Source organism: Hevea brasiliensis, chromosome 8 (genome assembly GCF_030052815.1).
Source record: "Hevea brasiliensis isolate MT/VB/25A 57/8 chromosome 8, ASM3005281v1, whole genome shotgun sequence".
NCBI lineage: Eukaryota > Viridiplantae > Streptophyta > Magnoliopsida > Malpighiales > Euphorbiaceae > Hevea > Hevea brasiliensis.
In genome coordinates, this window is record NC_079500.1 from 64,503,367 (window position 1) to 64,522,130 (window position 18,764).

At 32.6% G+C, this 18,764-nt stretch overlaps 1 protein-coding gene across 1 annotated transcript; it reads left to right on the forward strand.

Moving 5' to 3' along the window:
* Window positions 1–17,865: 17,865 nt before the first annotated feature.
* On the forward strand, window positions 17,866–18,543 carry LOC110666704 (uncharacterized). The gene has a single exon (XM_021827293.2). The coding sequence runs from the start codon at window positions 17,866–17,868 to the stop codon at window positions 18,541–18,543; it is 678 nt and encodes a 225-aa protein (XP_021682985.2).
* The last annotated feature ends 221 nt before the right edge of the window (window positions 18,544–18,764 follow it).

Genomic DNA, 18,764 nt, shown 5'->3' on the forward strand with positions numbered 1-18,764 from the left:
CATATTGACCTTCTCAAAGTCACTTCAATCATCCATTAAAATAGCTCTCATCATACCCAAATACTAAAAAAAATGCAAAATTTTTATTTATTTTATAACTGAAATGCAAAAATGCAATAAATGCAAAAAAATTTCTACGTAAAATGCAAAACTTAAAATGCAACTTCTATTGCACCCCTAAACTCAAATTTGACATTGTCCTCAATGCCATCAAGATAGCACAATAAGGTCAAGAGCAACATCATAAATGTAATAACAAGGAAAAGCTAATGGATATAGAATATTCCCTCTTGAGCGTGTCTTCCCTCAAAAATTTGTGAGCTTGATCTCCATTGTTCCTTTTAAGTGCTTTTTAAAACTACAAAGTGAACAAATATCAAAACAAGTTTGGGAGGGTGATAAAACAAAAGAAATTAAAAAAATAAATGAAAAGAAATGCAATGATTAATAGTAAAACTTGGGTTGCCTGCCAAGAAGTACTAATTTAAGGTCTTTAGCTTGACCCCTTTTAAAAGTGCCAATCAAAAAGCACCTTTCACCCATAGTAATTGTCATGTAAAACCACATATAGGTCTTGATTTGTGGTACACTCAATATTAGCATGATTTGAAATAAGTTTGCATGTAGCATGAATAACACTTAGTTTAGAGTGATATGCTTAGGATGAGGACTGCTTTAGCTCATGGAGGACATATGATGATGCAAAAGGTATCCATGATAGAAAAGAGTCTTCTACTAGCATATGAGTAAGCACCATTAATGAACATGTAACACTCCTTTTATCCAATCTACAGTGAAATCGAGTAAGGAAATGTCACTTTCGGTGCATGGAGCACCTATCTCTGTCTATTAATTATTATCCTTCATTTACTTGAAAATGTAATTACAAAAACATTATTGTTTATGTTAAATGGAGAAAATACAAGAGTTTTCCCTAAATTTTAACTATTTATTTGCTAAAATAGTATTCATAACCTGTTAAATTCTCAGTTTTTATATCATTTCCATCACATACAGTCATCAAATTTCATCAATATCCATTCTGAACCCAAGTTGCATATACACAAGAAATATCTTTAATTTACAATTTTATTAATCATCTCACAAGGCTAAATTAAACTTACATCCTTATGGTTAAAATCTCCAAAATAAAGTTTACATAATATTGGTTACAACATAAGGCACACACACATATGAGTTAAAATAGACAATGAGGATGATGATGACACATCTACCCAAAAGTCCAAGATATGGTGACTCTGGACTTTTCTGTAGTTCTAATCTACCTCCTATCAGCCCCTATCTACACTTTATCTACTATACCTGCGCGAGAAAACAAATCTTCATGCTAAGCTAAATAGCTTAGTGGTGCACTCTTAATTTAAAATAAAATAATTTTTTTTATTTTTTTATGCACATTAACACATAACATGCTCATAATATTCATACAAGAGTATTTAAAAGTTTTAAAATAATTATATATATATATATATATATCATCATGACATAAATATAGGTCAATAAATCCATACTTGTAAATCATACCATTTAATGAGGTTAAATGCAATTTAGCATATCTTATTTGAAATTATTGTCTTTATGATCCCAATTGGAAGCTTTACTTCAGTAATCATAGTAACCTATGACAGACAGTATATGGACTAGATAATGGGACTCATGATACTGAACAATCGGTGGTTCTAGTTTGTTTAACATAGACTTTCATTCTCGGTATTGACCACTTAGTGGCTCTAACCGATATAACACTGACTTTCATTCTAGATACTGACCACTCGATGGCTCTGACTGGTAGTATGCCTACTTATCCAATCCTATACTCATTGTCTAGGCTTACTTGTCTAAACTTTCATAATTAACATTAGTTCAATATTCTTTGCTCACATAACTATGAAGATATGTGTGCCAACATCCTCATGTCATTTCCATATTTGTTTAGTCTTTGAACTCAAGCATAATAAATTCATATGCAATTTGCATTAATGAATAACATAGCAAAATCTTGCAAATTCCTGAATGTATATATAGTTTTCCATCAGAAATTGGACTAAGTAAATGCAAGAATTAGCTTATGCTTTCTTCATAAGATTTTTAGATTTATGTCTTAATTTTCATTTGGTTTTTGAATCACTTAATTCTGATTTATAGATCACAAATTATGAACAAATAAGCAAAATCTGGTCATATATGTCTTTATCATCTAGAATACAGGCAACTTCTGGACAGGTATTAAAACTCAATTTCAGTTAAGTTTTAGCCATCATTTGTCATATTGGTCTTCATGAAAGTTTTTCCTATGTGTCTTAGCTTTCCAAAAAAGTAAGATTCACCTCATTTAAAATTATATATAGTGAGTTATGTCCAAATAAGCAGTGTATGTTTAGATGCACTACTATACTTAACACAGGATAGGTTTTGAATAGTTATTGGAGTCCAGATTTAAACTAATTACAATCAGAATTTGTCATTTTTTTTTCTTCAGGAAAGTTATTCCTTTATGTCTTAGCTTTTCAACAAATTAAGAATCACCTCATTTGGAGTTTTCTAGGGTGAGTTATACCCATTTTACTTCAGACTATTCAGGGTGTACTGCTCCTAGGTTTTAGGTTTTGTGCCTTGTTTTCTAATAAATTCTAACATTACTTAAATAATTTTTTACTAGGCTTCCTTCATGGAAGTTTTAGTCTTATGTCTTAGCTTTAATTTTCCATAAGTTTTAGGTCATTTGGATTTATAGAACTCAAGATATAGATTATAAAGTCTAGTCTAGTCAAATTCGGCTAGATTGCTTTATATGCCTACTCACAATGCATACTTCAACATATACAAAGCAACATAATTCCCAATAAGCACTATATTATTTATACACACTAAGCATTATTTTTCTGCATAAAAATTAGACATTTGCATTCAATTTAGCCAAATTCCCTAATTGGCATAGAAACCTTAAGTAATAATTTAAGAAGGAAATTAAGAGTGCACATACAAATTTAGGCTTCCGATCTTTGCTTAGCTTTTCAATTTCACCTTTAATCATCCTTATGGTCCTTCCTTGGTTCCTTGTGAGCTTGGACCAGATTTCCTTCTTTAAGAATTTCAAAAGTTCTCATCACAAACCACACTTATGCCATGATTATAATATGATAACATAAATTCATGCATGCTAAGCTTAATTCTCCCTTACCTTGAGTTTTTCCCCAATTTGATTTCTTAGTAACCCTCCTAAATCCTTGAAATTTCTTGCTTAAAAGAGGTGTGCTCACTAAATTGAAGCTTAGTTATGCTATTTAAAGTGATGGAAGTTGAGAAAGTGGTGAGATTTCAAGCTTGGAAGAAATAAAAATGGTGGAGAGGGGAAGATGGTGGTTTGGCCAAGAGAGAAGAATGAGGAAAAAGATGATGATTTGTCTTTAATAATAGATATTTATATTTTTTTAATTTCCTAATGGCAAACTTATAAATATGATGAATGACAAACTTGTAAATAGGGTGAAATTTCTAATCATTAAATTTGACTATTTAGATAATTATGTTTAATTTTCATAATCATCATTAATTAAATTAATCCAACTTCATTAACTTAATTAATCACATCTTTGGTCAATGTTTGACCTTTAAATTTAATTGACCAAATTTTTTTTCTTATCGATTTACTATTTATCTTTTCCATAATGCCCGATAAGTCCATAACTCTATTTTTCACTTTGGGTTTTAATATGCTTATTTGAACTTATTTTCAAGTTATATTTAACCTTCAAATTTTCTGTGAATAACACTATTCACAAGTCGATATTAGTACCATCTAAGGCTAGAGATTATGGGATGTTACAGAACTCAAATTGATAGTCTTATTAATTTCTTCTTCTACCACCTTCATTCCTGATTTATCTTCATGCAAGCACCTTTTCATTGACCCCTCAACTATAAAGGAGTTTTTTCCTTCAACTCTAGGTTCCACTTCTTCTTCAAGTAACTCCTATTCTTGTAGGAACTCTAATAATAAGTTATCTTCAAAGGAATTTTATTCTTGAGGCTCAACTTCTTCTATAGGTTTAAATTCCCATAAAGCTTCTCTATTTTCCCAACCTTGTTCATTTAATTCCTTCTCATAAAGTGATAGCTCATTGTTCACCATTAGGTTGTCAAAAATTTTCAATGAAGCTATCGCCCCTTCAAGTCCCACTTTCTTTTCTAATTACAGCTCAAATGGTTAGTGTGAAAATTTAGGTTGATAAATATATGGGGGGTATTGTTGACTCCAACCCTACAGTGAAGGATCCCAATACCAATGGTAATCAAAATCTACCATGTCATTCAACAAGTAAATGGCATCCTCATGGTCTCTTTGATGAACGTAATCACCAGTAGCCCAAGCTCCATTATCTACTCAATTCCTTGTCGCTTCATCCAAACCACTGTAGAAATTGAGAGTGAGTTCATGATTTGAAAGATTATGATTGGCAAATTGCTCTACCAATTCATTAAATCTTCTCCAAGCATCACAAAAAAGCTAATTATGTCATTGAATAAAACTTATGAAGAGTTCCTGATGAAATATCTCAATGATCCTCACAAGAAAAACAAGTAAAAATAAAATTAGACATATAGAAAAATAAAAATAAAAAATAAACTACAAAGGAAAAAAAGAATGTCTAGATTAATCAAATCACTAATAATTTGATATCAAGCACCGATCCCCAGTAATGATGCCAAAAACTTGTTTGCTAGTTTACAACGCTGCAAGTGCTCGAATTGTTAGCAAGTAATAAAGTAATAAGTAGAGTATCATTCCCCTGAGAATAGTATTGAGTACTGTTGACCCCACAAGCTCAAAGGAGCATAGATTTTGATGATACCAAAACTCAACTAGAATCAAACTAACATTGTCTTAAGTGTTGTGTATCTCAAAGAAAAAGACACAAGGATTTCATGATGGATTTGTGCTTCTGAAGAAAGGATGACATTCTAAGGATAACACAGGACGAATTAAAGGAGATAAAAGAAGAAAAGGTTACCCTCCAAGGCTACATTGAAAATCAGAATTGAAGGTACATATAGTATAGAAGTTAAGTTTTATTTTTAGGATTACTTGTGAAAAGAATTGAGGAGTAAAAGTCAATGATGCTTATTTTCAATCCCTCGAAAGATTTTTCTATTAAATATCATTATTGGCCTAAAAAAGTGTTTGACTATGTTTGGTGTAAAGTTTTATAGTCTTGAATGTTATGCAGAAAAGTTTTCCTGGTATGCTAACTGGTTTGCTACTTATTTTAGTATGCTAACTGGTTTGCTATTTTCTCAAGTATGCTAACTGTCTCAACTCTGCACAACATCACAGAAAATGACAAAATAACGGCTATTTTCTTGAAATTCGTATCTGTAACGTTCAAATGAGTTCTCCAACGGTAAAAAACATTCCAAAGCTATAAATACACCTACCTTTGGCCATTTTGCACTTAATGAAAGTCTCTCCACTGTTCAAAATCATAAAAGCTTTCATTCAAAGTGCTCAAAAGTGTTTTATTGCTCTTCATTGGCTTATTTACTCAACTCTTCTTTATAGATTCTGTTGTATTGAGTGAGAGTGAGTTTTAAACACATTATTTTCATTTATGAGAGGTCATTCAAGCACCTATTGAAGCTTGGTTGTGAAAAGTGTTTGGGATAACACTTGGTAGAAGTGTGAAGCTACTTGTAAAAGCTTTGGTGAGAAGATTTGTAAAGGGCTTTTGTCTCTTGCCTTTAAAAGAGAAGAATAGGGAAGTAAAGACTCAAAGTGGGATCTTTGAGAGAGTGGATGTAGGCTAGTTGAAGCCGAACCACTATAAAAATTTTCGTGTTCATTTTCTCAACCCTTGCTCTTTACATTTATGCATTTTAACTTTATGATTGATATGCTTCTGCTGATATGAAAGTTGATATTGTTTGCTGATAACCTTGCTGCAAACTGAGAAAATTAGTTTACTGCTAAATCTGCTGACATCTGATATAATCTGCTTGTTATTTGATCTCGCCGCTAGTATATCCGTATATCGCTCTGGTTCTTTGTGTTAAAAACTTATACAGATTACTAATATCTCTGCTGAATGTTGATATAATTTGTTAGATCAGTATACTGATTGCATATAGCCTAACTTTGAATCAACTTGTCAATAGAGTTGTATTGTTCATATTTCTCATTAGTCAATTGAGTTGAACCTAGCTGCAATTTTCAAAGGTTTTGAGCAAGAACCGAAAATTGTTTTTAAAGTCAAATTCACCCCCCTCTTGGACATATTTTGGGGCATTAATTTGGTATCAGAGCTTGTCTCTCTTGCTTGAGGATTAAACCCCTTAGAGTGATCCATACACATGGCTAGTTCATCTAGAAACTCTGCTGGTATGCCTGCCCCCTTAGCTGAAGGTTATTCCATCACTAGACCACCACTTTTTAATGGCACAAATTATTCTTTTTGTAAAACTAGAATGAGAAACTTTATACAATCTGTTGACATTGATGCTTGGAGAATAATTAAAGATGGTCCTTATATTCCTTATAAAACCAGTAAAGGAACTGTACAAATTCCTAAAGCTGAAGTTGAATTTGATGATAATGATTGGAAGAAAATTTCTACAAATGCCAAGGCTATTAACATTCTTCATTGTGCTCTTGATATTAATGAATATAATCGTATTTCAGGATGTCAAACTGCAAAAGAAATATGGGACAAACTAGAAGTCACATATGAAGGAACTGATGTGGTGAAAGAGTCAAAGGCAAACCTCCTCATCCGTGATTATGAGTTGTTTGAGATGAAACCTGGTGAAACTATTGCAAAGATGAGTACCAGATTTACAGATCTTGTCAATCTACTTAAAGCTCTCGGAAAGAGATTTGAGGAACAAGAGCTTGTAAAGAAAATTCTAAGGTCTCTTCCAAAGACGTGGGAAGCAAAGACTACTGTTATTCAAGACACCAAAGATTTCAGAAAATACACCTATGATGAGCTAATTGGTTCTCTCATTGCACATGAGATGATCTATAAGAAAGATGAGAAAGAAGGTGATCAAAAGAAAAAGAAAGGTATAGCCTTCATATCCGAAAAGGTAGATGAGAAAAAGAAAAGTGTTGCTCTTAAAGTTAGTTCAAGTGATGATTCAAGTGCTTCAAGTGATGATGATGAAGATATGGCTATGATAGTCAAAAGATTCAAAAGAGCATTTAGAAAAGGTGGAAGCAAATACAAGAAATTCACAAAGAAATATGCTCCAAAGACTCCAAATCATTCAAGTGAAATAGTTTGTTATGAGTGTAACAAACCAGGCCACATTAAGCCAAAGTGTCCTACATTGAAGAAGAAAAACAAGTTTAAAAAGGATAAAAGCAAAAAGGCAATGGCGGCAACATGGAGTGATAGTGACTCTTCATCAAATGATGAAAAAGGTGACAAAGAAGCTGCAAACACTTGTATGATGGCAATTGAAGAAAAAGGTGAAAGCTCACACATCGAAGATAGTGAAAATGAGGTAAATCTTGAACTTTCTAATGTTGATGAATTAGAACTTGCATTTGTGAAGACATATGATAAATATAGAACTTTTAAAAAGAAATGCAAAATTTTGGCTCATGAAAATTGTGCTTTAAGATCAGAAAATATATCCTGAGTATGGCTTCAAAGGAAAATGAATTTTACAAATCTCAAATGAAATTATTTAAGGAAGTTAATGATGAGCTTCAAAGATCAAAAGAAGTGTGTGAACAACTTCTTGAGAAAAACAAAATTCTTGAGGCAAAAGTTGAGTCTTTGACAAGAGATTTAACTAAATTTACAAAAGGAAAAGAAACACTTGATATACTTCTTGGGAATCAAAGATCCACAAATGAAAAATCTGGAATTGGTTATAATGGATTTATGAAGTATGAAAAATACAAACAATTTTTTGTTAAAGCTACATCCTTTTCTCAACCAAGTATTACATGCTTTTATTGTAATCATAAAGGTAATACGATTAATGCTTGTCCTATTAGGAAAGGAACCTTTAAGGCAAAGAAAGTATGGGTGCCTAAAGGAACCCTACCTAATGTTACTAACACTTAAGGACCCAAAGTTGCTTGGGTACCTAAGAACAGTTAACTGATTTCAGGTCTGCCTAAGGAGTATGCTGGAAACAGAACATTGGTACATTGATAGTGGCTGCTCTAGGCACATGATAGGAAATAAAGGCAAGTTTTCTTCTCTTTGAAAGAAGAAGGTTATGTCAAATTTGGTGATAAAAGTAAAGCTAAAATTATTGGATGTGGAACTATTGGTAAAAATCCTTGTATTGAGAATGTTGCATTAGTTCAAGGATTAAAGTATAATCTTTTAAGTGTTAGTCAATTATGTGATAATGGTTTTAAAGTCATTTTTACGTCTACACATTGTGAGATTCATGGAAATAATGTTATGTTTGTTGGTGCTAGAATAGATAATATTTACCTACTTGATTTAACAAGTCTTGAAGAAAATTGTGAAACATGCTTTATGACTTCAGATGATAGTGCATGGTTATGGCATAGAAAATTAGGACATGCTAGCATGAGTACACTTGCTAAACTCTCTAGAAGAAACCTTATTAGAGGACTTCCAAAGCTAAGATTTGAAAAAGAATTTCAACGCAAAGCTTGTGCACTTGGTAAGCATACAAAATCATCTTTCAAATCCAAAAATGTTGTAACTACATCTGGACTATTGGAATTATTACATCTTGATCTTTTTGGCCCAATCACACCTAGAAGTCTAGGAGGCAAGGCATATACATTTGTTATTGTTGATGATTTTTCAAGATTCACATGGACTTTCTTTCTTGCTCATAAAGATGAAACCTTTGATATATTTGAAGCTTTTTGCAAAAGAACTCAAAATGAAAAAGGATATTGCATTACATCTTTGAGGAGTGATCATGGAAAAGAATTTGAAAATAATTTTTTTGAAAATTTCTGCTCTCAAAATGGCATTTATCATACATTTTCAGCTCCTAGAACTCCACAACAAAATGGAGTTGTTGAAAGGAAAAACAGATCTTTGCAAGAAATGGCAAGAACAATGCTGAATGAAAATAGTTTGCCAAAATATTTTTGGGCAGAAGCTGTAAATACAGCATGCTACATTTTGAACAGAGTTTCCATTAGAGATATTTTAAAGAAAACTCCTTATGAACTATGGAAAGGAAAAAAACCTAATATTGCATACTTTCATGTCTTTGGTTGCAAATGTTACATTTTGAATAACAAAGACAGCAATCTCAAGAAATTTGATGCTAAATCTTGTGAAGGAATATTTCTAGGCTATTCAACAAATAGCAAAGCATATAGGATTTTCAATAGAAAAACATTGACCATGGAAGAATCAATACATATACTTTTTGATGATGCTAACACTTCCTTGCAAAGGAAAGATTCTTGTGATGATGAAATTGAGTAGATACTAAATTCAAAGAATTCGAATAATGATGAGCTTGAATCAAAAGAACTAGTGGAGGATGATCAACATGACAAAGAAGAAGAACTCCCTTGCTCCACAAATGTTGAAATTCAAGAAGACTCCTAACCAAATGTGGAAGAAGTACAAATTGAGGAACCTCAACATCAAGATATTCCACAAGAATGGAGGTACCATAGAAATCATTCCAAAGATGACATTCTTGATAGTCCATCACAAAGAATGATGACAAGAGCTCAACTTAGAAGATATTTTGGTAATGTTGCTTTTGTTTCTCAATTTGAACCCAAAATATATGATGATGCTCAAAATGATGAAAATTGGCTTTTTGCTATGCAAGAGGAATTAAATCAATTTGAAAGAATCAAAGTGTGGACACTTGTTCCTAAACCTAAAAAGCATTCTGTTATTGGAACTAAATGGGTATTTAGGAATAAGATGGATGAAAAAGGACATGTAGTTAGAAATAAAGCTAGACTAGTAGCTCAAGGATACAACCAAGAGGAAGGTATTGATTTTAATGAAACCTTTGCTCCGGTTGCTAGAATTGAAGCTATTAGAATGTTGTGTGCATTTGCATGTTTTAAGAATTTCATGCTTTATCAAATGGATGTTAAAAGTGCATTCTTAAATAGATATATTGATGAAGAAGTTTATGTAGCTCAACCTCCTGGTTTTGAAGACCCTCACTTTCTAAATCATGTTTACAAGCTTACTAAAGCTCTCAATGGTTTAAAGCAAGCTCCTAGAGCATGGTATGAGAGACTTAGTAAATTTTTGCTTCAAAATGATTTTAAAAGAGGAAAAGTGGATACTACTCTTTTCATTAAGAAACTAGGAAAATACATGCTTATTGTGCAAATCTATGTAGATGATATTATTTTTGGTGCTACTAACCATTCTCTTTGTAAGAAATTTTCCAATATGATGAAAAGTGAATTTGAAATGAGTATGATGGGTGAACTTACTTTCTTCCTTGGATTGCAAATTAAGCAAATGAAAGATGGAATTTTTATAAATCAGTCCAAGTATATAAAGGATATGCTAAAGAAGTTCAAAATGGAGGATATGAAAAGTATCGGAACTCCCATGAGCTCAACAATTAAATTGGAGAAAGATGAAAAAGGAAAAGAGGTAGATAACAAACTTTATAGAGGTATGATCGATTCTTTACTCTACTTGACAGCATCTAGACCAGATATTCATTTTAGTGTATGTTTATGTCTAAGATTTAAATCATGTCCAAAAGAATCTCATCTTGTAGCAGTTAAGAGAATTTTTAAGTACCTCATTGGCACTCACAACATTGGCTTATGGTATCCAAAATGTGAATCATTTGATCTTATTGGTTATAGTGATTCAAATTTTGCTGGTAGTAGATTGGATAGAAAATGCACTTCTGGAACTTGTCAATTTCTAGGTCATGCATTAGTTTCATGGCACAGTAAAAAGCAAACCTTTGTTGCACTTTCTACTGCAGAAGCTAAATATATTGCAGCTGAAAGTTGTGTTGCACAGATTTTGTGGATGAAACAACAGCTTGAAGATTTTGAAATTAAATTTGATCACATTCCCATAAGATGTGACAATACTAGTGCTATAAACCTATCAAAAAATCCTGTTCAACACTCTAGAAGCAAGCATATTGAAATTAGACATCATTTTATTAGGGATCATGTTCAGAATGGTGATATTCAAATTGAATTTGTCCCTTCTGAAAAACAGCTTGCTGACATTTTTACAAAGCCACTTAATGAGGAAATTTTCTGCAAAATAAGAAGAGAACTTGGTATGATTGGTGCTATTGATTAAGTTTTGATACACTCTCATGTTTCTATATGAAAATGAAGTGATATATGTTGGTTTGTAGTGTTAAAAATGCATTCTGATATTTCTGGTACAAGTTGAAAAATTCTGGGTCTTATCAGATATGAACAGTATTCTGCAGAATTTGATCACAATGGAATACTAGTCTGTTTGCTAATTTTCGCGATTGCTAAATGCTTTACCACTGCTCTTAACTTTTCGTTGGCAAACTGGAAGTCAGGTTTGATTGTACTAAAACTCTAAATTATTTTTTTTTCGAGCGCCTATTCTGCATGTTTAAAGAGCATATTACTTAAATGCCCCTCTATTTAGAGTATTGTATCTCTATGCATTTTAAGGGCAAAACAGACTTTTAACACATTAATTAGCGTGGGACTCAAAATTTTTTTTCTGAACCATCAATCTTCTCACTGCTTCTCCACTGATACACGGTACCCATTCTCTGCAAATGTCTCCAATTGTGTCTTTTCAGTTTTAAAATTCAAAACTCCTTCTTCTTTCCGTTGCATCACCTACCAAAACCCGAATAGATGTATTTTCTCTCCATTTGCAAACCCATTTCATTCGCAACCTTTCAAACCATTGTCTCCCTTCATCGTTCTTAAATATTTCTGAAACCCATTGGCTGTGAATCGATTAAATTGATTGTTTCAAGATAGAAAATCCCCAAAATTTTTCATTTCTGTTATTTGTCTAAATCTGCTGAAAGAAACCATTTCTTGTTCGATTAGTTTTTGGTTTTTGACGCGCTTGATAACGATTCGCACTCTCTGTCTCTGCAAATCTCAGGTATCAAATATGAAACTTTAATGGAATCGTGTTTTACATTTTGATTGTGCTTGTTTTGTTTGTTTTGATTTCGCAATGTGCTGCTAATTTTTTTTTTTTTTGGGCATTAACATTTCATAAAAATGTGGTATATAACAAAATCATGAATCGGTTGCCATGGATTCTCAACAACCCGAATATCTGTTGTTGTCTGTTCTATTTTTATGACATTGTGCTAAGTTGTGCTAGAAATATATTGATGTGCTACGAATAGTTATATATATTAACTGCTCACATCATTAAATTTGTGAGCCCAGTTTTCACTGTCCTTGCGGCCTAATTTGCTTCTGAGATTGGTTATGGCGCGAGAAAAAGGAAAAGGCAAAGCAAAAATCCCCACATATTCATCGTCTTCAGACTCCACTAACGCAAGTGTTCCTGCGTCTCCTCCTCCACAAAAACATGCTCCTCTGGTAATTGGAAAATCAAAAGAAACACCCAAGAAAAGAACCAGTGAGCCTGTCCAAGAAAAAGAAACCAAAAAGAAAAAGACTTCAAAAGCTCCAGTTATACATATGGAAAGGGCCATTCATGAACCTGTATATCCAGCGCTGCTTTTACTGAAGTTTCTGTTCCTTTACAATCCTTGTTTGAATATCAAAAATGGGACAAATTGTGCTCTGACACTGAAGGAGTATATGTGGACTTAGTTCAAGAATTCTATAAGAATTTAAGGGTTGATGATTCTGATAGAGATGAATCTTTTAAGGTGAAAATGAAAGGGAAAGTCTATGAAGTGACTGTTGATAGATTAGCCAAAGCCCTAGGAATCCCAAACAGTGGGAATAAAATTTGTTCTCACAAAGATGTTTTTTGCTGTTGGTGGATTTAACAAAAGAGATTTTGAGGCTGAAGTATTTAAAGGGGAAGTAAAGGATAAGACTAGCATTACCCATGCTCATCAACACATCAAAATTATTCATAGTTTTATCATCTATGTGTTGAATCCTAGAACTGGCAGTCCAAATTATTTAAGTACCCTTGATCTCTACATAATTTGGCATATTGTGAATCAAATTGAATTTAATCTTGCCTACTTTATGCTGAAACAAATCATGAAATGGAAACCACCTTACAAGCTACCCTATGCCCATCTTCTTAATGGTCTGTTCAGAGACTTTGGGATCCCTTTGGAAACCAAGAAACTTAGAACAAATATGATCCCAATTACAAGTCTGCAAAAAGATGATGATGGTAGAAAGCTTAGATTTGAATAAGGTGCTAGTTCCAAGGATAGTGCAAGCGGTACTGTAAATGTTAAAGGAATTCTGGAAGAAGTGAACAACTTGAGGGAATTTGTTGAAATTGAACTTGGAGAAATACAAAAGTTTAGAGCTTTTCAAACTGTTCTTATGAATGCTCTTGATTCTAAAGTTGATGGCACTTTGATGTTAATTTATAAAATTGTGGAAGAATTGTTTAAAATCAAAGTTCATCTGGGTATTTCAAGTACTGAAGCTGGAGAAACCAGTAAGGCTGCTACTAGTTCTGCTCCTCAAACAGAGAAAGAAAAAAAAAAGGAAGAGAAAACAGAAGAGGAAGAACAGGAAACAGAAGAAGAAGAAGAAGAAACAGAAGAGGAAGAAGAAGAAATAGAAGAAGAAGAAGAGAAAGAGGAAGAAAAGGAAGAAGAGGAAGAAGATGAAACTGAAAAAGATGAAGATGATTCTGATGATGGAAATGGTAATGGAGGCAGCAAAGAAGGAAGTGGGATGGATATGAGTGACTCAGAATCTGAGGCAGAACCACAGACTCCTGCTCCTACTGCTCCTACAAAAGACAAGGCAAAACCAGCTCAAAAGGAACAAAGAAGGAAGCAAAGAGAGGAAACTGGTAAACAATCTGACAAAAAGGCTAAAACTGGTAAAAAGTTGACAAAGAAAATCTGGTACTCTCTTTGCCAGTCGAGTTAGCGGTGGCCCCATTATTCCCTTGACACCAGGAATTGAAATGGCTGCTGCAATTCTTTAAACCTTAAGTGATAAACCTGTCAAGCCGAAAAAGTTGAAGATGGCTGCTCCAAAACCAATCAGAAGAAGCTCTAGGCTAAAAGGCTAAACAACCATTCTGTATATTTGATGATTACATTTTGTCTAACAGTCTGTCTCTTAATTTGCTACTTAGTTTGCTACTTTTGGTTTTTCTGAACTTTACATTAGTTTGCTATGTCAGTTACTGCTTTGACTGTTTATTCACTGCACTTAAACTGGATTTTGATTTATACACATGTGCATGATTTCTCCCATTATTTTTTTGATGCTAACAAAAAGGGGGAGAAAATGAATGAGTAATCTTGATGATATAACTTGTGGTTGATATAGCTTGTGATTACTTGTGGTTGATATAGTTTGTGAATAGTATATTGTTGATATAACTTTATAGTGTGCATATTGTTGATATAACTTGTGAATGATATACAGTTTGTGATTAGTGTGCATATTGTGCATATTTAGTTAGTATCTTTAGTCACACTTGACTCCTTAAGAAAATGCTTATGAATATTTCATTGAAATTATTAAGGGGGAGTTATTTGTGATTAATTGTTGATATAAGCACATACATAGGGGGAGTTATTCTCACATATACTTTCATATACATACTCACACTTATTAACATTTACATAGTGATTCAATTGAGTTTTGTCATCATCAAAATGGGGGAGATTGTTGACCCCACAAGCTCAAAGGATAATAGATTTTGATGATACCAAAACTCAACTAGAATCAAACTAACATTGTCTTAAGTGTTGTGTATCTCAAAGAAAAAGACACAAGGATTTCATGATGGATTCGTGCTTCTGAAGAAAGGATGACATTCTAAGGATAACACATGACGAATCAAAGGAGATAAAAGAAGAAAATGTTACCCTCCAAGGCTACATTGAAAATTAGAATTGAAGGTACATATACTATAGAAGTTAAGTTTTATTTTTAGGATTACTTGTGAAAAGAATTGAGGAGTAAAAGTCAATGATGCTTATTTTCAATCCCTCAAAAGATTTTTCTTTTAAATATCATTATTGGCCTAAAAAAGTGTTTGACTATGATTTGGTGTAAAGTTTTATAGTCTTGAATGTTATGCAGAAAAGTTTTCCTGGTATGCTAACTGGTTTGCTACTTATTTTAGTATGCTAACTGGTTTGCTATTTTCTCAAGTATGCTAACTGTCTCAACTCTGCACAACATCATAGAAAACGACAAAATAACGGCTATTTTCTTGAAATTCGTATCTGTAACATTCAAATAAGTTCTCCAATGGTAAAAAAACGTTCCAAAGCTGTAAATACATCTACCTTTGGCCATTTTGCACTTAATGAAAGTGCCTTCACTGTTCAAAATCACAAAAGCTTTCATTCAAAGTGCTCAAAAGTGTTCTATTGCTCTTCATTGGCTTATTTACTCAACTCTTCTTTATAGATTCTGTTGTATTGAGTGAGAGTGAGTTTTAAACACATTATTTTCATTTATGAGAGGTCATTCAAGCACCTATTGAAGCTTGGTTGTGAAAAATGTTTGGGATAACACTTGGTAGAAGTGTGAAGCTACTTGTAAAAGCTTTGGTGAGAAGATTTGTAAAGGGCTTTTGTCTCTTGTCTTTAAAAGAGAAGAATAGTGAAGTGAAGACTCAAAGTGGGATCTTTGAGAGAGTGTATGTTGGCTAGTTGAAGCCAAACCACTATAAAAATTTCAGTGTTCATTTTCTCAACCCTTGCTCTTTACATTTATGCATTTTAACTTTATGATTAATATGCTTCTGTTGATATGAAAGTTGATATTGTTTGCTGATAACCTTGCTGCAAACTGAGAAAATTAGTTTACTGCTAAATCTGCTGACATCTGATATAATCTACTTGTTATTTGATCTGCTATCAGTTAGTATATCTGGTATACTACTCTGGTTGCTGTGTTAAAAACTTATCCAGATTACTGATATCTCTGCTGAATGTTGATATAATTTGTTAGATCAGTATACTGATTGCATATAGCCTAACTTTGAATCAACTTGTCAATAGAGCTGTATTGTTCATATTTCTCATTAGTCAATTGAGTTGAACCTAGCTGCAATTTTCAAAGGTTTTGAGCAAGAACCGAAAATTATTTTTAAAGTCCAATTCACCCCCCCTCTTGGACATATTTTGGGACATCAAGTACTAAACTATATTGATTTTAATTATCTAGACGATCAAATTGTATAGAAATAGTAATCAAATCTAAATTTTAAAAAAATAAAATCTAAACTATTAACTAAACTTGAATATTAATTAATAAAAACATTATAGAGCTACGGGTTTATATTTCAATCAATTATAGAATCAATCTAATTTATTCAATAAATGAGTGATTATTACTTTGAAGGAAATTAATCCTAAGTTATCTTAAGTCCTCTCTCAATGCACTCAAGGTGTATTTTAATTTACCTAAACCCTACTTTCGTGGCAATTAAATTAATTAAAATCCATTATGTTTTTTGATTAATTGTTAGATCCACATAGAATTGCAGCCTATTTCTAGATTGAGAATCTTAAGTTCAAAATCTTGATTTTCTAATATTAATCTTCACCTTTTAGTCTTTCAATTAATATCTAGAATCAATACTAAGTGGGTACCAATACATAGCATGCATTAAAAACACAAGAGATTGAATCAAAGAATAAAATACCCCATATATACTAAAATCAAACCAAATCCATAATTAAATTGAAAGTGCTACATTCCTAACCCTAGAATAAAAGAACTACTCACACATGGTGAGTTTTATAATCAAGTTTATGAAATAAAGAAAAGACATAAGAAGAAATAGAATGAAATAAGCCACATGGAGAATTGCAACCTTGGACTTTTGGAACTTCAGCTAAAAATCCCTTCTAGCAATCTTGCAGATCTTGTTTCTGCTTTGCCTTTCTTGAAGTTAATATGCACTTTGAAAGTAAATTGGTTCTCTTTTAATGTTAAAAGTTTCCTCTCCCTCAAATCCTAACTTATTATATTTATGTCTAGTGTAAAAATCATTAATTTAGAGTTCTAAAAGCCTTAGAAGTCCATCCAGGTCTAGTTAGAGGGAAGAAAAGTCAAGTTAGAATTGTTGTCTAGGGACAGTACACAATCCATGTAATGTTACATAAGGTAACCCGTGTAATTTTCTATAGCTTCAATTTTTTAGTTTTCTTTTGTCCAGAAGGTTGCATGAGGTCCAGGAGGTTACACGGCCCTTGTAATTCTTCTGGCTTTCCATTCTTTACCTTTTGACCTCCAAATCTCTTCCAAACTCGTCCTTGGCTCAAGAACCACATAAAAATAGCTGATAAAATATAAAAATCAAAGAATTTGGTTGGATTAATAAGTTTTCTAAATTATTACTAAAAACACATAAAAATATACTAAATACTAACAAAATACAATGAATATTAACCCTAAATCTCCATATAATTTGACTTCATCAATTATTCGATTAAAAAGTGCAAGACTAGTAGAGAATCAATTGGACAATGGTGTGCAAGAAAGTGGTGAAGAAAATTAAGTTGAAAAGGCTCCGCCAGTAGGACGAGAGAAAAGGATTAAAGACAAAGGTGGTAAGGAGAAAGAGGCCATACATACCTCCCAAGCCATATGTTCCACCTTTGCCTTTTATATAAAAGGCATTAAAGGCGAAGCTTGATGCTTAATTTAGGAAGTTTTTGGAGGTGATAAAAAAGCTCTATATCAACATCCCATTCATAGTGGCTCTTTCCCAAATGCAATCCTATGCAAAGTTCTTAAACGAGATCTTATCCAACAAAAGTTGGCTTAAGGAGTATGAGACAGTAGTATTAACTAAGGAGTGTAGTGCAATTCTTCAAAATAAGCTTCCTCCAAAGCTTAAAGATCGGAGTAGTTTCTCCATTCCTTATTCTATTAGCAAATTAAATATTGATAGGGCTATTTGTGATATTGGTGCTAGTGTGAGCTTAATGCCTTTATTAAAATGTGAGAAGCTAAAATTGGGAGAGCTTAAACCAACCACCATCTCTCTACAATTGGTAGATAGATCAATAAAGTACCCTATAGTGATTATCGAAAATATTCAACTTAAGGTTGGTAAGTTCTTTATCCCGGTTGATTTTATGGTGATTGATATGGAGGAGAATGTGAAAATCCAGATCATATTGGGAAGGCATTTCTTAGTAACTATTGGAGCTAATATTGATATGAAAAATGGGAGGTTGACATTCAATGTGGGAGAGGAGGAAATAGAATTCAATCTATTTGATACTCCTAATCAAATAGTTGTAGTAAACTCTTGCTTTAGATTTGATGTGATAGAAAATGGTAAAGAAATTGTGCCAAACTCAACTTTATCACCTCTCTCTAATAGGAGTAAAGCCCCAAATGTGAATCTTAAGTCTCCTCCACTTAAATGTAAAGAGTTATAACACCCTGAACCACCGAGTTATGAATAGTACCATTTTTGGCATGTGACTAGTACTATTCAAAGACACTTTGATGACCAAAAATAAAAGGAAAATTAATAGAGATAGGCACAATAAAAATTCAAATGAACCAAAAACATAAGGACTCATTGGGTATTATGAAAAAGAATGATTATGACCTAATGAGGGGGCATTTTGGTCAATTCACTTTAAGAGTTGACTTT